This window comes from Nerophis lumbriciformis, linkage group LG16, assembly GCF_033978685.3.
Source record: "Nerophis lumbriciformis linkage group LG16, RoL_Nlum_v2.1, whole genome shotgun sequence".
NCBI classification, from domain to species: Eukaryota; Metazoa; Chordata; class Actinopteri; order Syngnathiformes; family Syngnathidae; genus Nerophis; species Nerophis lumbriciformis.
The window spans coordinates 29,224,870-29,249,591 of NC_084563.2; the positions used below are offsets into that span (position 1 = coordinate 29,224,870).

Sequence of the window (24,722 nt, forward strand, 5' to 3'; positions counted from 1 at the left end):
AATAAACACTAGCAAGAGTCAGCAAACAATTGAGGTCATGAGAGTTGCTATATTCCACCTATAAAACATCCAAAAAGATCCATCAAGGTTTTGTATATACGCTGTAAGTATATATGTAGTATCTAGTAACATTCATAATAACATGTATAATATACATGATTTTGGTATGTATATATAATGTAGTAACATTCATAACAATATGTAATATATACATGATGTAAGTATATATGTAGTATCTAGTAACATTCATAATAACATGTATAAAATACATGATGTTGGTATGTATATATATAATGTAGTAACATTCATAATAATATGTAATATATACATGATGTAAGTATATATGTCATGTAGTAACATTCATAATAACATGTAATATATACATGATGTAAGTATATATGTCATGTAGTAACATTCATAATAACATGTAATATATACATGATGTAAGTGTATATGTAGTGTAGTAACATTCATAATAACATGTACTATATACATGATGTAAGTATATATGTCATGTAGTAACATTCACAATAACATGTAATATATACATGATGTAAGTATATATGTAATGTAGTAACATTCACAATAACATGTAATATATACATGATGTAAGTATATATGTAGTATCTAGCAACATTCATAATAACATGTAATATATACATGATGTAAGTATATATGTAGTATCTAGTAACATTCATAATAACTTGTAATATATATATAATGTAAGTATATGTAATGTAGTAACATTCATAATAACATGTAATATATACATGATGTAAGTATATATGTCATGTAGTAACATTCATAATAACATGTAATATATACATGATGTAAGTATATATGTCATGTGGTAACATTCATAATAACATGTAATATATACATGATGTAAGTATATAAGTCATGTAGTAACATTCATAATAGCATGTAATATATACATGATGTAAGTATATATGTCATGTAGTAACATTCATAATAACATGTAATATATACATGATGTAAGTGTATATGTAGTGTAGTAACATTCATAATAACATGTACTATATACATGATGTAAGTATATATGTCATGTAGTAACATTCATAATAACATGTAATATATATATGATGTAAGTATATGTAATGTAGTAACTTTCATAATAACATGTAATATATACATGATGTAAGTATATATGTCATGTAGTAACATTCATAATAGCATGTAATATATACATGATGTAAGTATATATGTCATGTAGTAACATTCATAGTAACATGTAATATTTACATGATGTAAGTATATATGTAATGTAGTAACATTCATAATAACATGTAATATAAACGTGATGTAAGTGCATATGTAGTTTCTAGTAACATTGATAATAACATGTAATACATACATGATGTAAATATATATGTAATGTAGTAATATTCATAATAACATGTAATATAAACATGATGTAAGTATATATGTCATGTAGTAACATTCATAATAACATGTAATATTTACATGATGTAAGTATATATGTCATGTAGTAACATTCATAATAACATGCAATATATAAATGATGTAAGTATATATGTCATGTAGTAACATTCATAATAACATGTAATATATACATGATGTAAGTATATATGTAATGTAGTAACATTCATAATAACATGTAATATATATATGATGTAAGTATATATGTTATGTAGTAACATTCACAATAACATGTAATAATTACATGATGTAAGTATATATGTAGTATCTAGTAACATTCATAATAACATGTAATATATACATGATGTAAGTATATTTGTCATGTAGTAACATTCATAATAACATGTAATATATATATGATGTAAGTATATGTAATGTAGTAACTTTCATAATAACATGTAATATATACATGATGTAAGTATATATGTCATGTAGTAACATTCATAATAGCATGTAATATATACATGATGTAAGTATATATGTCATGTAGTAACATTCATAATATGTAATATATACATGATGTAAGTATATATGTCATGTAGTAACATTCATAATATGTAACATATACATGATGTAAGTATATATGTCATGTAGTAACATTCATAATAACATGTAATATATACATGATGTAAGTATATATGTCATGTAGTAACATTCATAATAACATGTAATATATACATGATGTAAGTATATATGTCATGTAGTAACATTCATAATAACATGTAATATATACATGATGTAAGTATATATGTAATGTAGTAACATTCATAATAACATGTAACATATATATGATGTAAGTATATATGTCATGTAGTAACATTCATAATAACATGTAATATTTACATGATGTAAGTATATATGTCATGTAGTAACATTCATAATAGCATGTAATATATACATGATGTAAGTATATATGTCATGTAGTAACATTCATAATATGTAATATATACATGATGTAAGTATATATGTCATGTAGTAACATTCATAATAGCTTGTAATATATACATGATGTAAGTATATATGTCATGTAGTAACATTCATAATAACATATAATATATGCATGATGTAAGTATATATGTAATGTAGTAACATTCACAATAACATGTAATAATTACATGATGTAAGTATATATGTAGTATCTAGTAACATTCATAATAACATGTAATATATACATGATGTAAGTATGTATGTAGTATCTATTAACATTCATATTAACATGTAATATATACATGATGTAAGTATATATGTCATGTAGTAACATTCATAATAACATGTAATATATACATGATGTAAGTATATATGTCATGTAGTAACATTCATAATAACATGTAATATATACATTATGTAAGTATATATGTAATGTAGTAACATTCAAAATAACATGTAATATATACATGATGTAAGTATATATGTCATGTAGTAACATTCATAATAACATGTAATATATACATGATGTAAGTATATATGTAGTATCTAGTAACATTCATAATAACATTTAATATTTACGTATTTTGACGGTGTATTAATTTCACAAAACATTTCCTGCAAAATTAAATTTTCCTTCAACAACAAGAAGAAGACTACTAATCATGGCAGACTTGATGAGAGACAACAAAGACTACTTTGGGACAAATGATGATCCAGAAACGTCTATTTTGAGCCTGAATATAAGGAGGATGATCTACAAGTTTTAGTGTGCTAAACAGATGCAGCTTTAGTCAAACACTAAGCATTATGTAGCAGTAATGCTAAATGCTAAACAAGATTTAAAACATAATAAAACAATCACTTACTGTACAATGTCTGCTCTCACTGGGATAAAGACTGATGGGATGTTTATATCTTCCCTTTTACATCAACAAATCATCATAATCTTCAAAAAAGTGTTGTTTTTTCGTGTCAAAGTTGACCAATTTGTGGGTTTATGTCCACAACCTTCTACTATCCAGGTGAGAGACATGATTTATCATCTAGAATGAACTTTCACCAACTCAGAGGCCATGCAGCAGCTCAATATGTCAATATAGCAGCATAAGCTGGTTAGCTTGCTGAAAATAGTCTGTCTGCGTCAGCACTTATAATAACAATATGGCTAATACTTGTTCATATTCAGGTCATGTAAATGGACTAATGTTGGTGCTTTTTACAGTAATTAAGAGACTAAACGGATGACTATTATTGGCAGCATGATTACAAAGTAGAATGCATTAAAAAAAAAAAAAACACACAAGTGTTCTTGTCTCTCGTGAGTATTGTGAATGATCGCAAAAAAAAAAAAAGTGCAGTTGTCCTTGACAATGCCGAAGGTGATATTTAATAAGGATGAAATGTCTTGTGGACGACGAATAGCTTGTCGGTTCCAGTGTTGTTCAAGGTGTTTGATGAGTGCACCTGTGGTAATGCACCTGTAGTAATGCCATGTCCTTGCTGTGTCTTTTCTCTTTTGAACCACAGAGTCCTTTGGTAAGTGCTCTTGCCCTGAGGTGCACACCCTCACTGTCCACTCTTCTCTCTACCTCTCACTAATACTGCTGCACCTGCACAACACTCAGGCGTTACTACGACGCATGGCATGCACTTTACTAACACACACACACACACACACACACACACACACACATTTGACACACACAGCAGTTGGCCTCACCTTCACCTGTGCACCTGCAGCCTTTCCACACCCAGGGAACTATAACACCTCTCCTCACACTCGCCAATTGACTTTTCCACTCCTCCACTTATTGAATTATTCCTCACTCTGTCACTCATTCACCCGCTTACGTCCCCCCCGTCCCCCCGTCTCCGGTTCCCAGTCGATAAGTCATCAGTTCCAGACGCCTTCAGCCAGACCCTGGAAGAAATCAATGGCTGCCATATTTCAGACTCCTCCACAAGGCGAACCTCCTCAATGCTTCCTTCTTTTCCACTCATGTGCACAAAACATATTTTAACTCTTCATTTTCCCAGAATGCTGTAATGACAGCAGCGTTAAATATGTCTGGGATATTTACTATTCTTTATTACTAGCATCTATAACCTAAATCAGGGGTGTCAAACTGAGGCTGCCCTCACAGGGTGAATAAAATGTAAATATAAATGTATAAGGAGTCGCCTCATAATATTACATACTTAAATATGCATTAGCTTTTTTTCACATACACTAAAAAAAATGTAAATTTTAATGTATAAGGAGTCGCCTCATAATATTACATATTTGAATATACATTAGATTTTTTTCACATACACTAAAAAAAATTAAATTGTATTGTATAAGAAGTAATCTCATAATATTACATAATTGCAAATGCATTTGATTTATTTTACATACACAAAAAATATGTAATGAGTTGTCTCATAATATTACATAATTGCAAATGCATTTGATTTTTTTTTCACATACACTCTAGAAAATGTAAATATAAATGTATAAAAAGTTGTCTCATAATATTACATACTTAAATATGCATAATTTTTTTTTACATACACTAAAAACAATATATATAAATGTATAAGGAGTTGCCTCATAAAATTACATACTTAAATATGCATTTGATTTTTTTTTTTACATAGACTCTAAAACCTGTAAATATAAATGTATAAGGAGTCGTCTCATAATATTACATACTTGAATATGCATTTGATTTTTTTTTCACATACACTTTAAAAAATGTACATTTTAATGTATAAGGAGTCGCCTCATAATATTACATATTTGAATATGCATTAGATTTTTTTCACACACACTAAAAAAATTTAAATTGTATTGTATGAGAAGTAATCTCATAATATTACATAATTGCAAATGCATTTGATTTATTTTACATACACAAAAAATATGTAATGAGTTGTCTCATAATATTACATAATTGCAAATGCATTTGATTTTTTTTTTCACATACACTGTGAAAATGTAAATATAAATGTATAAAAAGTTGTCTCATAATATTACATACTTAAATATGCATATATTTTTTTACATACACTAAAAACAATATATATAAATGTATAAGGAGTTGCCTCATAAAATTACATACTTAAATATGCATTTGATTATTTTTTTTACATAGACTCTAAAACCTGTAAATATAAATGTATAAGGAGTCGTCTCATAATATTACATACTTGAATATGCATTTGATTTTTTTTTCACATACACTTTAAAAAATGTAAATTTTAATGTATAAGGAGTCGCCTCATAATATTACATATTTGAATATGCATTAGATTTTTTTCACACACACTAAAAAAATTTAAATTGTATTGTATGAGAAGTAATCTCATAATATTACATAATTGCAAATGCATTTGATTTATTTTACATACACAAAAAATATGTAATGAGTTGTCTCATAATATTACATAATTGCAAATGCATTTGATTTTTTTTTTCACATACACTGTGAAAATGTAAATATAAATGTATAAAAAGTTGTCTCATAATATTACATACTTAAATATGCATATATTTTTTTACATACACTAAAAACAATATATATAAATGTATAAGGAGTTGCCTCATAAAATTACATACTTAAATATGCATTTGATTATTTTTTTTACATAGACTCTAAAACCTGTAAATATAAATGTATAAGGAGTCGTCTCATAATATTACATACTTGAATATGCATTTGATTTTTTTTTCACATACACTTTAAAAAATGTAAATTTTAATGTATAAGGAGTCGCCTCATAATATTACATATTTGAATATGCATTAGATTTTTTTCACACACACTAAAAAAATTAAAATTGTATTGTATGAGAAGTAATCTCATAATATTACATAATTGCAAATGCATTTGATTTATTTTACATACACAAAAAATATGTAATGAGTTGTCTCATAATATTACATAATTGCAAATGCATTTGATTTTTTTTTCACATACACTCTAGAAAATGTAAATATAAATGTATAAAAAGTTGTCTCATAATATTACATACTTAAATATGCATAATTTTTTTTTACATACACTAAAAACAATATATATAAATGTATAAGGAGTTGCCTCATAAAATTACATACTTAAATATGCATTTGATTTTTTTTTTACATAGACTCTAAAACCTGTAAATATAAATGTATAAGGAGTCGTCTCATAATATTACATACTTGAATATGCATTTGATTTTTTTTTCACATACACTTTAAAAAATGTAAATTTTAATGTATAAGGAGTCGCCTCATAATATTACATATTTGAATATGCATTAGATTTTTTTCACACACACTAAAAAAATTAAAATTGTATTGTATGAGAAGTAATCTCATAATATTACATAATTGCAAATGCATTTGATTTATTTTACATACACAAAAAATATGTAATGAGTTGTCTCATAATATTACATAATTGCAAATGCATTTGATTTTTTTTTCACATACACTGTGAAAATGTAAATATAAATGTATAAAAAGTTGTCTCATAATATTACATACTTAAATATGCATATATTTTTTTACATACACTAAAAACAATATATATAAATGTATAAGGAGTTGCCTCATAAAATTACATACTTAAATATGCATTTGATTATTTTTTTTACATAGACTCTAAAACCTGTAAATATAAATGTATAAGGAGTCGTCTCATAATATTACATACTTGAATATGCATTTGATTTTTTTTTCACATACACTTTAAAAAATGTAAATTTTAATGTATAAGGAGTCGCCTCATAATATTACATATTTGAATATGCATTAGATTTTTTTCACATACACTAAAAAAAATTAAATTGTATTGTATAAGAAGTAATCTCATAATATTACATAATTGCAAATGCATTTGATTTATTTTACATACACAAAAAATATGTAATGAGTTGTCTCATAATATTACATAATTGCAAATGCATTTGATTTTTTTTTCACATACACTCTAGAAAATGTAAATATAAATGTATAAAAAGTTGTCTCATAATATTACATACTTAAATATGCATAATTTTTTTACATACACTAAAAACAATATATATAAATGTATAAGGAGTTGTCTCATAATATTACATACTTAAATATGCATTTGATTTTTTTTTTTACATAACTCTAAAACATGTAAATATAAATGTATAAGGAGTTGTCTCATAATATTACATACTTAAATATGCATATTTTTTTACATACACTAAAAACAATATATATAAATGTATAAGGAGTTGTCTCATAATATTACATACCGGTAACTCTAAAACATGTAAATATAAATGTATAAGGAGTCGTCTCATAATATTACATACTTGAATATGCATTTGATTTTATTTTCACATACACTTTAAAAAATGTAAATTTTAATGTATAAGGAGTCGCCTCATAATATTACATATTTGAATATGCATTAGATTTTTTTCACATACACTAAAAAAATTAAAATTGTATTGTATGAGAAGTAATCTCATAATATTAAATAATTGCAAATGCATTTGATTTATTTTACATACACAAAAAAATATGTAATGAGTTGTCTCAGAATATTACATAATTGCAAATGCATTTGATTTTTTTTTCACATACACTCTCAAAAATGTAAATATAAATGTATAAAAAGTTGTCTCATAATATTACATACTTAAATATGCATAATTTTTTTACATACACTAAAAACAATATATATAAATGTATAAGGAGTTGTCTCATAATATTACATACTTAAATATGCATTTGATTTTTTTTTTAACATAACTCTAAAACATGTAAATATAAATGTATAAGGAGTCGTCTCATAATATTACACACTTGAATATGCATTTGATTTTTTTCACATACACTCTAAAAAATTTAAATATAAATGTATAAGAAGTCGTCTCATAATATTACATACTTAAATATGCATTATTGTTTTTACATACACTAAAAACAATATATATACATGTATAAGGAGTTGTCTCATAATATTACATACGTAATTATGCATTTGATTTTTTTTCACATTCACTCTAAAAAATGTTAATTTTAATGTATAAGAAGTCGTTTCATAATATTACATACTTAAATATGCATTATTGTTTTTACATACACTAAAAACAATATATATAAATGTATAAGGAGTTGTCTCATAATATTACATACTTAATTATGCATTTGATTTTTTTTCACATTCACTCTAAAAAATGTTAATTTTAATGTATAAGAAGTCGCCTCATAATATTACATAATTGCCTATGCACTTGATTTTTTTAACATACACAAAAAAAATTAAATATAAATGTACAAGGAGTCGTCTCATAATATTACATACTTGAATATGCATTTGATTTTTTTCACATAGACTCTAAAAAATGTAAATATAAATGTATAAGGAGTCACCCGATAATATTACATAATTGAATATGCATTTGATTTTTTTTTTTTACATATACTCTAAAAAAATGTAAATATAAATGTATAAGGAGCCGTCTCATAATATTACATAATTGAATATGCATTTGATTTTTTTTACATACACTCTAAAAAAATTAAAATTTACCTTCATTGTTTCCAAACGGTGTCTGTAACACGGCAGTAAAACGGCTGATCAGACAAAACAGAAGTCATGGTCATGGACCCATTAGCTGCACAAGCTAGCTCTCCAATCAGCTAAACAGACTCAATAACTCCACGCTGACATTTTGGTGAATTTACTGAGGAATTTGTGGAAGTGAAACAATACAAAAATAATGCCATTGTAAGTTAATAATACAAACTCAGACACTCGTAAACGTGTTAGCATGTTAGCTAATGCTAACGACACTAGTTTTAGTACGTTATGATAGCACGTACAAATATACATGAGAACACTCCTACAGACATCACACATGGGAAGCTTTAGTAAGTAAGAATAGTTTTAGTTATATTGTAAAACTTACACACGTTGCTTGGAGTGACGAATGAAGAATCCATACGAGCAGAAACGCTATGGACGGTTTTACTTCCGGTCTAAGGCATTAAAACAGGAAGTACATTTTCAACTCGAGCCAACTCGTACAAAAGATGGCGCCGTGGCACAAACAATAACACACCTTTTCAGTGTGTTTGCTTGGGTTTATTGAAAAGTGTTTGACGCAAAATCCGTAAATTAGCCGCACCGTTTTATAAGACGCAGGATTGAAAGTGTAGGGAAAAAGTAGCGACTTATGGACCGAAATGTACGTGATTTATTTTTACTTCAACAAAAAAATGTGTGATAATACAATATTTGTTGCAATTTTGGATACGGTAATATTAAAGTTTATAAGAGTTGAAGTGTTTTTTTTTCGTCAAAATGGACAGAATGAAGGTATTTAGCAAGAAAATACTTTATTTCCATACAATGATGAGGCGAGCCAGACCTGGCCCCCTGGCCTTGAGTTTGACACCTGTGACCTAAATAGTGTGACACCATTCCAGGAACCCACCACTAAAGTAAACAAAAGAGAGAAAGCCCAAGCAGCTGTAAATCCTCTTTTTAGTCATTTTCATTATTCTGCACCTTTTTAGTTAAACGACAATTTACTGCTGATTGTAACTCAACTTACTCTGTCCTAGATCCCTCTGAGAACCAGTCTTCTGACATTCCTTGCATCAAATAAAACCAAACGGGGAAGGATGCTGGTTCTCAGGGAAGTCTAAGAAGTACTGCAGCTGCTAGACAACTTTTGTCAATGAAACCACCGAAGACAACAAGTCACACCTGCACTGACTTTAAGTACTGAGAGGTTTTAGAGCTTTATGCAACGCACAGGGAGTTGGTTTAGGGTCACTTTTCACTGGACTTAGTACCAGCTCAGTGTCGTAGTTGCTGTGAAAACCAGGGCGCTCAAGGGGACCTATGATCCACACGTGGTCCCATTGCCGTTTGGACTAAAGCCACATTTGAAAGGATCAGATTCCAGACGGATTAGGACTACCTCCTGGTGTGGCCCGAATCTGATGCGAAGAGATGAGATTTGACTCACGTAGGAGCGTTTAGACCGGCAGAAAAATATCCAATCTGTGTCACTTGAGGGCATCAAAAATCCAATTTGGTGTGCAGTGTAAACGTAGTCCAAGGTCCCCTTTAACAAGATAATAATAGACGAGAATGAAGCTCTTCAATCAATCAATCAAAGTTGACTTCTATAGCCCTTAATTGCAAATGTCTCAAAGGGCTGCACGAGCCACAACGAAATCCTCGGATCAGATCCAAACTCAACCCAGTGGGAACAACGAGAAACCTTGGGTGAGCGGTGCAATGGTTGCTGAGTGGACACGGTTAATAACGGGAAAGTCCGGTCCATAGTGGTGATCCTCTTGCATGTAGACAAGTCAGGGCGCCGAGACGTCAGCAACTGATGCAAAGAGGAGTGGTCCATCCCAGTTCCCGATTTTGGAACAGTGAGCGCCTTCTCTTCAGAGCAGAAAAGAGAGACGGCAGATCAACTAGTCTAAAAAGGGGTCTATTTGAAGGTTAGAGTATACAAATGAGTTTTAAGATGGGACTTAAATGCTTCTACTGAGGTAGCATCTCTAACTGTTACTGGTAGAACATTCCAGAGTACTGGAGCCCCAATAGAAAAAGATCTATAGCTTGCAGACTTTTTTTGGGCTGCAGGAATCACTAATAAGCCGAAGTTCTTAGAACGCAGACTGCTGTCCGGTACACATGGTACAATACAATCAGCAATATTGATTTAGTATTTTATACGTAAGTAGTAAAACCTTAAAGTGCGCAGGAAACCAGTGCAGGTGAGCCACACCCGTGGCCACAGACAAGTTCTATCTGAGAAGAGACTGAGGGCACAGATAGCCATGAGACTGTTTGAGTATTGTAATGCCACAATGGCACGGTGGGTGTTTTTTTACTGAAGCTCGTGGAGAATAGAAATATGTAATTGGGTCATGTCGGGAGGAGAAGGGGCCAAGCTAAGTAGACTCACTGTCGCCTCCTGAGGCCTCTTATTGTAATACAAGATCGTTTATCGCGGCGCTAGCTCGTTAGATAAACGCATCGACGACCAACAGTTTTGCTTCGTCTTGTCCAAGCGTTGAAAGGAGTCATTAGTTGTCTAACCCAGCTGCAGTGCTAGCTAGTCCTGGTGCACAGACCCTTATTGCGCTACGATCTTTAGCTTGACATTTACCGCTGACGTTTCGGGCCGTCGTAAACGTCTGTCAGAACCTCTCGTAGTTGCTCCGGAAAGGTTTGAACCCAATGGTGCATCTCAAGCCTTGGGGATCGGATGTCTCCCTTTCCTGTAGACGTAGATTCTTCGGGCACATTTCCACAGCAGCGTAGAACTGATCTGGACCCACGTGGGGATAAGTGCAGGTTAAGCCTGAGCATGAAGTCTTAGAGAGCCACATCTTAGTCTTCCTGGCTGCAAGTCAATCAATAGAGCCTCTTAGAACTCTGTCACTTGTCTTTTTACACAATCTCCTCAAGCTTACTCTGTCTTAGTTTGTTTTTTTCCTATCTCTAATTTGGTTCTTCTCTCCAAGTTACTCCCCCGGTTCCCTCCCCTCCTGTGGCACTAACATTTTCTTCTTCTTCTCCCTCTCTAATCTCGTGCATTCATTGCCCACTCAGGTGGCACGCCCATACGAGGTAAGACCGCTGGGAGGACCAACGTGACACGGTGGCCCGATTCCAGCCCAACCCTCCGCGTCCCGACTCGTCTCCGCCGTGTGGGAAGCGGCTCGGGATGAGTGTGATCCGTGTGTGTTGAGTCCCAGACTTTGGTAACCACTCATCCAGCTGCTCCACATCTGCAGTGAGGAGCACGAGGCGGGGGATGGGTTGGAATTGAGCAAGCAATTCATTACACTCAGACTTTTAATCACCTTCCCTCTCCTCATCTTTTCATTATCTGCTCATCTGTTCGTTTTACCACGTCAGCGCCACACACTCGTTAACACAATCTCATCGCCTCCTTAATCATCATATTGTGATGCCATTACTTTAATACCATGGAGCTTTTCCCATGGACTTTAACACCCATCTAAAGCATGGTGGTCTCAGGGCATTCAGTCCTTCAAAACTGCACTGTTGGGTTTGTCTTAGGAGTTTTGACTCTCATCCGAGTAGACTTCATCACTCATGACCATAGACTTAGATTGGTCACATCTAGTCTTAGACTTGGATTGGTCACATCTAGTATTACACTTAGATTAGTTAGATCTAGTCTTGGACTTAGATTGGTCACATCTAGTCTTAGTCTTAGATTGGTCACATCTAGTGTTACACTTAGATTGGTTAGATCTAGTCTTGGACTTAGATTGGTCACATCTAGTCTTAGACTTAGATTGGTCACATCTAGTCTTAGACTTAGATTGGTCTCATCTAGTTTTAGACTTAGATTGGTCAGATGTAGTCTTAGACTTAGATTGGTCAGATGCAGTCTTAGACTTAGATTGGTCTGATCTAGTCTTAGACTTAGATTGTTAACATCTACTCTAGCGGTTGGTGCCAATACCTGAGTAGGTTACATCAGTTCATGCTCATAGACTTAGATTGGTCAGATCTAGTCTTACTCTGAGATTGGTCAGATCTAGTCTTAGATTTAGATTGGTCTGATCTAGTCTTAGACTTGGATTGGTCAGATCTAGTCTTAGACTTAAATTGGTCAGATCTAGTCTTAGATTTAGATTAGTCTGATCTTGTCTTAGACTTAGATTGGTCACATCGAGTCTTAAACTTTGATTGGTCTGATTTAGTCTTAAACTTAGATTGATCAGATATGGTCTTGGACTTAGATTGATATGATCTAGTCTTAGAATTAGATTGGTCACATCTAGTCTTGGATTTAGATTGGTCACATTTAGTCTCAGACTTAGATTGTCCAGCTCTATTCTTAGACTTAGATTGGTCAGATCTAGTTTTAGACTTAGATTGGTCAGATCTAGTCTTGGACTTAAATTGGTCCGATCGAGTCTTAGACTTGGATTGGTCTGATCTAGTCTTAGACTTAAATTGGTCACATCAATTCTAGTGGCTGGTGCCAATACCTCAGTAGGTTTCATCAGTTCATGCTCATAGACTTAGATTGGTCAGATCTAGTCTTAGACTTAGATTGGTCACATCTAGTCTTAGACTTAGATTGGTCACATCTAGTGTTACACTTAGATTGGTTAGATATAGTCTTAGACTTAGATTGGTTACATCTAGTCTTTGTCTTAGATTGGTCACATCTAGTGTTACACTTAGATTGGTTAGATCTAGTCTTGGACTTAGATTGGTCACATCTAGTCTTAGACTTAGAATGGTCACATCTAGTCTTAGACTTAGATTGGTCTCATCTAGTCTGAGACTTAGATTGGTCACATCTAGTTTTAGACTTAGATTGGTCAGATGTAGTCTTAGACTTAGATTGGTCAGATCCAGTCTTAGACTTAGATTGGTCTGATCTAGTCTTAGACTTAGATTTTTCACATCTACTCTAGTGGCTGGTGCCAATACCTCAGTAGGTTTCATCAGTTAATGCTCATAGACTTAGATTGGTCAGATCTAGTCTTACTCTGAGATTGGTCAGATCTAGTCTTAGATTTAGATTGGTCTGATCTAGTCTTAGACTTAGATTGGTCAGCTCTAGTCTTAGACTTAAATTGGTCAGATCTAGTCTTAGATTTAGATTAGTCTGATCTCGTCTTAGACTTAGAATGGTCACATCGAGTCTTAAACTTTGATTGGTCTGATTTAGTCTTAAACTTAGATTGATCAGATATGGTCTTAGACTTAGATTGATATGATCTAGTCTTAGAATTAGATTGGTCACATCTAGTCTTGGATTTAGATTGGTCACATTTAGTCTCAAACTTAGATTGGCCAGCTCTATTCTTAGACTTAGATTGGTCAGATCTAGTCTTAGACTTAAATTGGTCCGATCGAGTCTTAGACTTGGATTGGTCAGATCTAGTCTTAGACTTAGATTTGTCTGATCTAGTCTTAGACTTAAATTGGTCACATCAATTCTAGTGGCTGGTGCCAATACCTCAGTAGGCTTCATCAGTTCATGCTCATAGACTTAGATTGGTCAGATCTAGTCTTAGACTTAGATTGGTCACATCTAGTCTTAGACTTAGATTGGTCACATCTAGTGTTACACTTAGATTGGTTAGATATAGTCTTAGACTTAGATTGGTTACATCTAGTCTTTGTCTTAGATTGGTCACATCTAGTGTTACACTTAGATTGGTTAGATCTAGTCTTAGACTTAGATTGTTCACATCTAGTCTTAGACTTAGAATGGTCACATCTTGTCTTAGACTTAGATTGGTCTCATCTAGTCTGAGACTTAGATTGGTCACATCTAGTTTTAGACTTAGATTGGTCAGATCTAGTCTTACTCTGAGATTGGTCAGATCTAGTCTTAGATTTAGATTGGTCTGATCTAGTCTTAGACTTAGATTGGTCAGATCTAGTCTTAGACTTAAATTGGTCAGATCTAGTCTTAGATTTAGATTAGTCTGATCTCGTCTTAGACTTAGATTGGTCACATCTAGTTTTAGACTTAGATTGGTCAGATCTAGTCTTACTCTGAGATTGGTCAGATCTAGTCTTAGATTTAGATTGGTCTGATCTAGTCTTAGACTTAGATTGGTCACATCGAGTCTTAAACTTTGATTGGTCTGATTTAGTCTTAAACTTAGATTGATCAGATATGGTCTTAGACTTAGATTGATATGATCTAGTCTTAGAATTAGATTGGTCACATCTAGTCTTGGATTTAGATTGGTCACATTTAGTCTCAAACTTAGATTGGCCAGCTCTATTCTTAGACTTAGATTGGTCAGATCTAGTCTTAGACTTAAATTGGTCCGATCGAGTCTTAGATTTGGATTGGTCAGATCTAGTCTTAGACTTAGATTTGTCTGATCTAGTCTTAGACTTAAATTGGTCACATCAATTCTAGTGGCTGGTGCCAATACCTCAGTAGGCTTCATCAGTTCATGCTCATAGACTTAGATTGGTCAGATCTAGTCTTAGACTTAGATTGGTCACATCTAGTCTTAGACTTAGATTGGTCACATCTAGTGTTACACTTAGATTGGTTAGATATAGTCTTAGACTTAGATTGGTTACATCTAGTCTTTGTCTTAGATTGGTCACATCTAGTGTTACACTTAGATTGGTTAGATCTAGTCTTAGACTTAGATTGGTCACATCTAGTCTTAGACTTAGAATGGTCACATATTGTCTTAGACTTAGATTGGTCTCATCTAGTCTGAGACTTAGATTGGTCACATCTAGTTTTAGACTTAGATTGGTCAGATGTCGTCCTAGACTTAGATTGGTCAGATTGAGTCTTAGACTTAGATTGGTCTGATCTAGTCTTAGACTTAGATTGTTCACATCTACTCTAGCGGCTGGTGCCAATACCTCAGTAGGTTTCATCAGTTCATGCTCATAGACTTAGATTGGTCAGATCTAGTCTTACTCTGAGATTGGTCAGATCTAGTCTTAGACTTAAATTGGTCAGATCTAGTATTAGATTTAGATTAGTCTGATCTCGTCTTAGACTTAGATTGGTCACATCTAGTCTTAAACTTTGATTGGTCTGATTTAGTCTTAAACTTAGATTGATCAGATATGGTCTTAGACTTAGATTGATATGTTCTAGTCTTAGAATTAGATTGGTCACATCTAGTCTTGGATTTAGATTGGTCACATTTAGTCTCAGACTTAGATTGGCCAGCTCTATTCTTAGACTTAGATTGGTCAGATCTAGTTTTAGACTTAGATTGGTCAGATCTAGTTTTAGACTTAGATTGGTCAGATCTAGTCTTACACTTAAATTGGTCCGATCGAGTCTTAGACTTGGATTGGTCAGATCTAGTCTCAGACTTAGATTTGTCTGATCTAGTCTTAGACTTAAATTGGTCACATCAAGTCTAGTGGCTGGTGCCAAGACCTCAGTAGGCTTCATCAGTTCATGCTCATAGACTTAGATTGGTCAGATTTAGCCTTGATCAGATGAAGTCTCCTCGGATGAGGAGATAAACGTCTCGTAAGACAAACCCAACAGTGCAGTTGCGATGGACTGAATGCCCTGAGACCACAAAGACCTGGATGACTAAGAACATCCACGGACATAAAGCATGGTGTGTTTTTCTGTTGCTTAGATTAGATCGACAACATTTTTGTTTTTTGGTGACCAGATTTCCCCCTTTTTTTGCGGTCTGGACCTAAGTCTGAGCCCATCCTCCCCGCTCCTTCTTACCTTGTTTCTATTTACCCAATCAAATGTCCCACTTTTCCTTTCCCCTCCCAGCTGTTATTCACTGGGCCAGATGGCGAAGACTCACTTTCCGACATCCGTGTGTTGGCTTACACACAAACATGCACACTTTTTCTTCATGGCTTGTTTTTTCTCAACCATCGCTTTCTCTCTTCTCTCTCATCGCCGATAAAAAGCCCCAAACAACCACTTTTTTGATAAAGTTTTTAATGGGCGCTTTTTTGCCTCCATCTTTTTAAAATCAAAACCTTCTGGTTGACTTTTTTGACCATTTTTCTATTTTCAGGGAGTGACAAAGCATCGGCCCCTTCCCAAGGCTTTGCGTATGTCTTTTTTTTTTTTTAAGTCTGTTGGCCTGAATGGAGGTCAGTTGGTTTCTTTACCTCCTTCATTGGGTGTGCGTTTAAAGACATCACACTCCTGATCCCACTGGTGGATCCGAGAAAGCTGTGGTTGTATCGTTCCCGTATGGCCATTGTTGTGTCAGGTCCTTCTCCTTGAAAAAGGTTTTCAATTCCCGACCGGATTTCTCAAGGTGTTGATTGCTTGGCTTGTTTCTTTCTGTCTTGCATGAAGAACATTATCCCACTTTACGGACTTTTTGTTTCCCTCACATTTCTAAATCAGGATGCTGACCTTTTGTTTTGAGCAGATTTCTGCTGACACTGACAGAATTTGTCCCCATTCTAACGGGCAGCTTTTTTTGAGCCCGGAGTTGAGTTTTTACTGAAATTCCAACTCATTTGTCCTTTACAAGATTATTAATAATCCTTCTGTACCAGATTGTAATCGGTTCCTTCAATGTTTCTGTTTGTCCTCTCTTCTGTGTCTCGTCGTGTCCTCACTCCTGCATCCAGGTGCGCTACAGATCGAGATGAGCGAAGAGTCGGACCAGGGCAAGTATGAGTGTGTTGCCACCAACAGCGACGGCACTCGCTATTCCACGCCTGCAAACCTCTACGTCCGAGGTGAGTGGGGACCTTGGAGGGCGCTGAATGACCATATGTATATTTACAGTAGTCGGGGGGTTTATATTGCCCCATTCGTCACAGTGTCTTGGAAATTTTCTAATCAAGTAGTCAAACAAAATTGTCTGTCTTAGATTTATTTGAAACGCTCCAGCAATTCAATAGGCACAAGTCCCATTCATAGCAAAGTATGTATGGAGTGCGCAATAGGGAGAGAGGTATGTGTTATTCTCTAGGCGCTGAATGCCAGGTGGGAGGGAGTAAGCTCAGTCTGGAGGAGGGACAGAGCGTATGACACAACAACAGTGGAAAGCACCCATACTGGGAACAATGGTGCATTGTTAAATGAGCAACGAGAAGGCATTATTGCAATTCACACTAAGGTAGGTCAATGTCTTCCAAAACATTGGCTTACCTGACACATGAAACTTGACAAATTGGAGGGGTGCACTATCCACTGTTGAATGTCTTAAAATAGGTTTCGTGACAATTCCAACTTTGACCACAGTTGTGGCACTTTACATCATTTTCAGAAGACTGCATTGCAAAATGATGAAACCCCCCCTCTTCCTCTCACACGAGATCCACCACAGAATGGGGCCATATGAATCCCTTCTACTGTATGCTTTGTAACCCCGGATCAAAGCAAACCTTTTCTTAAGGCACACATTATGACCCAACAGATGTATTTATATATATATATATATATATATATATATATATATATATATATATATATATATATATATATATATATATATATATATATATATATATATATATATATATATGTATGTATGTATATATATATGTATGCATATATATATGTATGTATATATATATATGTATGTATCGAGCCGTTGTGGTGAAAAAGGAGCTGAGCCGGAAGGCAAAGCTCTCAATTTACCGGTCGATCTACGTTCCCATCCTCACCTATGGTCATGAGCTTTGGGTTATGACCGAAAGGACAAGATCACGGGTACAAGTGGCCGAAATGGTACAAGCAGGTCTCTCCCTTAGAGATAGGGTGAGAAGCTCTGCCATCCGGGAGGAACTCAAAGTAAAGCCGCTGCTCCTCCACATGGAGAGAAGCCAGATGAGGTGGTTCGGGCATCTGGTCAGGATGCCACCCGAACGCCTCCCTAGGGAGGTGTTTAGGGCACGTCCAACCGGTAGGAGGCCACGGGGAAGACCCAGGACACGTTGGGAAGACTATGTCTCCCAGCTGGCCTGGGAACGCCTCGGGATCCCCTGGGAGGAGCTGGACCAAGTGGCTGGGGAGAGGGAAGTCTGGGCTTCCCTGCTTAGGCTGCTGCCCCCGCGACCAGACCTCGGATAAGCGGAAGAAGATGGATGGATGGATATGTATGTATATATATGTATATATATATATATATATATGTATGTATATATACATATATATACATACACATAAATATATACATAATTTATACATATATACATATATATACATATGTATATATATATATATATGTGTGTGTGTGTGTGTGTGTGTGTGTGTGTGTGTATATATATGTGTATATATATGTATATATACATATATGTGTATATATATATATGTATATATACATATATGTATATATACGTATGTATATATATGTATATATATATATGTATGTATATATATATATATATACATACACATAAATATATACATAATTTATGCATATATGTACATATATATATACATATATAGATGTATGTTTATATACATACATATATATACATATACATATATATACATACACATAAATATATACATAGTTTATACATGTAAATAAATATATATTTATATATATATATATATATATATATATATATATATATATATATATATATATATATATATATATATATATATATATATATATATATATATATATATATACTTGATTTTTTTAAATTATGAATCAATTTATTATCGGAATGAATAATAAATAGGATTTGGATGTGAATCGATTTTTTTGGTGCACCCCTATTGTATGCTCTGGAGCAGTGTTTGGACGGCGGGACCAAAGGGCGGCTGTGGTCCGTATGGGCCGCAGCGGTACTCAGTTGTAACACACTTTTCCACCACTTGCGGCAGTAACGACAACAGAAGAAGTCTGGATCTAAAGTCACGGGGAAGTTTCTTAACGGCAAAAAATATGACTAAAGTGGTTTTGGCGTAAATGTATTTCCACTTTAGTTTTAAGAAACATATTTTTTAATTATTAATGTATGTATTTATTTTCAGCCCTGCATAATGCAAATGTATATTTCATTCAGTCCCCAGCATATTAGATTAGTGTTTATATTGTAATCAGCCTGACCTAAGCCTTGATAATAATAAAACATGTTTTCATGCCATTTGACAAGGTTTATCCTGTTCAACTCTTCCTCTGTTTGTATCTTCTCTCCCTTCTTTGCTCTCCCCGGTGCGTCTGCCGCACTCCCGCCTCTAACCTGTTTTCTCTCCCTGTTTCTTCTCTGATGTCGGACATTTTGCTCCTCTTTACCCTCCACTCCTCTTCCGTATGCCGCCCCTGCTCATGTCCCCGCTCCCTCTGCAGAGCTGCGAGAAGGTTGGTACTGTCCACACACAACGTTGACTTGCTCTCATGCAGGGCTGTCCTCAGTGCGGGTGTTGGGGAACACTCGGCTATCTTGGCAGGGGAACCCCTCAAATCAATCCACTGTGAGGAGCCAGACACAAAAGTCAAGGGACCCTCTTAAAATTGTGGTTTTTTTTCTTCTTCTTTACTATTTCTAGTAGTATTGCAGAAGCTAAAGCTGCGTTCAAATGCAGGGCAAGATGTCCCACTCGGATTTTTTTGATAAATACATTCTTGACTAGATGACACAATTCCCAAACAGGCTGAATATTTCGAAGTTGGAACAGTTTGAATCAGATAAAAAAATGTGGGAGTTGTGAAACTTTGAAGAATGTCCCATTCATTTCAATGGGAATTTTCCAAATATTTTGGAATTTCGGGAAAAGCGGGAATTTTTTTTTTAAATGGCAAAAAACTTGAATGTTCTGAATGAGTTGAAATGGTTGTTGTTGGAATTTTTCAAATCGGTCGAGAAATGTTGAAGTAATAACATTTTTAATTTTAGAAATGGTATTAAGGAATTTCGGGAAAACCGGGACATTTTGGGGGAAAATGGCAAATAACTTGAATGTTCTGAAAGAGTTGAAGTGGTTGGTGTTGGAATTTTTCAAATCAATCGAGAAATGTTGAAGGAATAACATTTTTGTTTTAGAAATGGTATTAAGGAATTCCTGGAGTTTTGTGAAAACCGGGAAAAAAAATTTAAAATGGCAAAAAAATAGAATGTTTTGAATGAGTTGAAATGGTTGGTGTTGGAATTTTTCAAATCGGTCGAGAAATGTTGAAGCAATAACATTTTTATTTTAGAAATGGTATTAAGGAATTCCTGGAATTTTGGGAAAAACAGGAATTTTTCCAGTTCGAAAAACCACTTTTGTGTGATTTTATTTGGTACATGGTGTAATCATAAGTGTGAACAGTAGATGGCAGTCACACGTAAGGGATCCGTGTGGACTGCAAGTTGACGCCTGTTCTATAAATGACGCTAGCAAGTACCCGTAAGCAAGCAACACCAAAAACGTTGATGTTCCATTGAGAATATAGAAGATTACACACAATCTGCCAAAATGTTTTAGGACGACTTTAGTAAAATAAGAATCCGCACTGCTGGATGGATTGTCGGAGCATTACGGCTGCCATAGTCAGACGTACTGTGCTTCAACATACATGGTGTTTGTATAAGGACCCCAAAATGGCACCTATTAGGAAATGTTTTATTTCGCAATATTATGCAAAAGCAACTTTTCTTACCTTCTGGTACCTGCAGATGTGTATTTGGGATCTGCATAAGTCCTGAAAATGTTCAAACTCCTTCTTTTTCTCTGTTCTCTTCTTGCAGGACATTCACCCTCAACTGTTGCCATTTATAATATAAAGTAGTGTAAAGTTCTCACTTATATCTGTCGGTAGATTTGCTATGGAAGTGCTAAAAACTACATCAAAGGTGACAAGGAGAAGACGTTGTCGAAGTGGAGGCACGTAAAAAAGCGACTTGAAGATGGTCTGTAAAACATCATCTATGCAACATTTTGAGCAAAGAACCTCCATCACATGTTATGTAGACCACAAGGAAGTCTTGACATGTAGAAAATAAATCATAATATGACTCCTTTAATGCGCCTTATAATCTGGTGCGCCTTATATATGAAAATAGACCTGACTAGACCTGCTCGTCGGCATTGCGCCTTATAGTCTGAATAATACGGTACACCAAAATAAAAAATCCTAACGCGACTAGGACTTATTAACTTCCCACTCCACAGTTTTAGGACTAGTTACAGTACAGTAGGTCTTTAGTCCGATCAGCGGGAGACTCGGACGAGTCCCAGGCCGCACTTTGGACACCCCTGCTCCATCCAGTCTTTCTTTTCTTCCATTCGTGTTTTCACATATTTCATACCTTCCTTGTTTTTCTGGGCGTCACGGTGGTTGCTGTGCTTGGTTTTTGTTCTGACCCGGTTGACACCTGTGGTGACTCACCTGACTCATCATCTTCACCCTGAGACCAAGTCAGAAAAGTCTTAACGCCGCTTCTTTGTTGCCGCCCTCTACAGTCCGCCGCGTGCCCCCGCGGTTCTCCATCCCGCCGGCGGACAGCGAGATCATGCCGGGCGGGAACGTCAACATCACCTGCGTGGCGGTGGGCTCCCCCATGCCTTACGTGAAGTGGATGCTGGGAGCCGAGGACCTCACCCCCGAGGACGACATGCCCATCGGCCGCAACGTCCTGGAGCTGACGGACGTGCGGCAGTCCAACAATTACACCTGCGTCGCCATGTCCACGCTCGGCGTCATCGAGGCGGTGGCGCAGATCATCGTGAAAGGTGAGTCGGCCGTCGTGCGGGGAAGGACGCACAAGAAGGAGCCGTGGTTTGACCTTGACTCCAATGACAAGGTCCACAAAAGCTCGAAAAATATCATATCGGGGAAAAAAGGGGAGAACAGCTGAAATAAAGAGATGAGAAATAACATCAAAGTAAGAAAAGCACCTATTGTTTACCTCCGAAAAAAAATGAAAAAGTAAGGTTTTACTGTGAACATTTTCTACATTTGTTTTTATTGAAACCATATTTGGTCATTTAATGTTATGTCCAATATGATTAATAGGGGGGTACCAAAATGTTTTCAACATATATATATATATATATATATATATATATATATATATATATATATATATATATATATATATATATATATATATATATATATTCCTTCTTTTTTTATTATTATTATTATTTAATGATTAATTTTTTAAAATTAATCACAGTTCTTAATCGATTAAAAAAATAAAATTATATATATATGAATTTATTTTTATTTTTTTTCGATTAAAAAAATTAAGGGGTTAGTGCATCTGCCTCACAATACGAAGGTCCTGAGTAGTCTTGGGTTCAATCCCGGGCTCGGGATCTTTCTGTGTGGAGTTTGCATGTTCTCCCCGTGACTGCGTGGGTTCCCTCCGGGTACTCCGGCTTCCTCCCACCTCCAAAGACATGCACCTGGGGATAAGTTGATTGGCAACACTAAATTGGCCCGAGTGTGTGAATGTGAGTGTGAATGTTGTCTGTCTATCTGTGTTGGCCCTGCGATGAGGTGGCGACTTGTCCAGGGTGTACCCCGCCTTCCGCCCGATTGTAGCTGAGATAGGCTCCAGCGCCCCCCGCGACCCCAAAAAAGGGAATAAGCGGTAGAAAATGGATGGATGGATGGATATATTTTTTTATTTTTTTTTATCGACTAAGAACTGTGATTAAGTTGAAAAAATGTATATATATGTATATATATATATATATATATATATTTATTTATTTATTTATTTATTTATTTATTTTTATTTTTATTTTTTTATTCCTTCTTGTTTTTTGGGTTTTTTTAATCGATTAAGAACTGTGATTAATTTGAAAAAATGTATATATATATATATATATTTTTTTTTTTTTTTTTTTTTTTTTTTTTAATTCCTTCTTGTTTTTTTTGTTTTTTTAATCGATTAAGAACTGTGATTAATTTGAAAAAATGTATATATATGTGTGTGTATATATATATATATATATATATATATATATATATATATATATATTTTATTTTTATTTTTTTAATTCCTTCTTGTTTTTTTGTTTTTTTTTAATCGATTAAGAACTGTGATTAATTTGAAAAAATGTTGTTGTGACTCCCCTTTATTTTGTTCCAACCTGTCCTGTCCAGCCACTCAGACAAATCATATCGTAGATGTAGATGATCTATATCTGCCGTAAACATTTACTTTAGAAAAGAGACGTGTTGGATACTTCTCTTGTTGCCTTATTTATATTTGATTTTATTAAATGTTTGGCTAGAATTGTATCCAACAAAACCAGTTTTCTTTTAAGTAATATAGAAATTGATCAGAGCTTTTCATCTGTTTTATGTAGTTAGCATTTTACCTAATGCTAACGCCGGTAGCTTGATTACAGTACGATAGCAGGTACAAATATGCATGAAAACACTCCTGCAGACATCACACATGGGACGCTTTAGTAAGTAAGAATTGTTTTAGTTATATTGTAAAACTTGCAAACGTTGCTTGGAGTGATTAATGAAGAATCCATACGAGTAGAAATGCTATGGACGGCTGGAAGACGGAACTGTAACAAATATGATCAAATATGAAGACAAATACAAAAATTAGCCGCACCGTTTTGTAAGCCACAGGGTTCAAAGTGTTGGAAAAAAGCAAGGTCAATAGTCCGTAATTTACGGTAATTGTGTTCCAATGTTATAATATATTATGTTCTAATAGTTCTGTTGTCATATCCAACAGCTCTGCCCAAGGCTCCTGGCACCCCGGTGGTGACGGAAAGAACTGCAACGAGCATCACTCTCACCTGGGACTCGGGCAACCCTGAGCCGGTCTCCTATTACATCATCCAGGTGCGTGTCGATATTTACAGGACAGCCGACATCATGGCGACAATAAAAAAGGTGGCGTTTGTCCTCCTGCCATAAATCGGGCGTGTTTTAT

At 34.2% G+C, this 24,722-nt stretch overlaps 1 protein-coding gene across 6 annotated transcripts in view; it reads left to right on the plus strand.

The window, feature by feature from the left end:
• Positions 1-24,722, plus strand: part of LOC133617150 (receptor-type tyrosine-protein phosphatase delta-like) — a 353,800-nt gene that overhangs the window by 204,993 nt on the left and 124,085 nt on the right. For 4 of the 6 annotated variants that reach the window (XM_061976926.2, XM_061976928.2, XM_061976925.2 and 1 more), the window contains exons 1-4: positions 11,888-12,005; positions 17,493-17,603; positions 22,273-22,542; positions 24,522-24,631. In XM_061976926.2, coding sequence (XP_061832910.2) covers positions 17,510-17,603; positions 22,273-22,542; positions 24,522-24,631 — 474 coding nt within the window. In that variant the 5' untranslated portion in view covers positions 11,888-12,005; positions 17,493-17,509. Of the gene's footprint in view, positions 1-11,887; positions 12,006-17,492; positions 17,604-19,910; positions 20,189-22,272; positions 22,543-24,521; positions 24,632-24,722 lie in introns of those variants that run through there. The other 2 variants (XM_061976930.2, XM_061976929.2) reach the window with 2 other exon arrangements.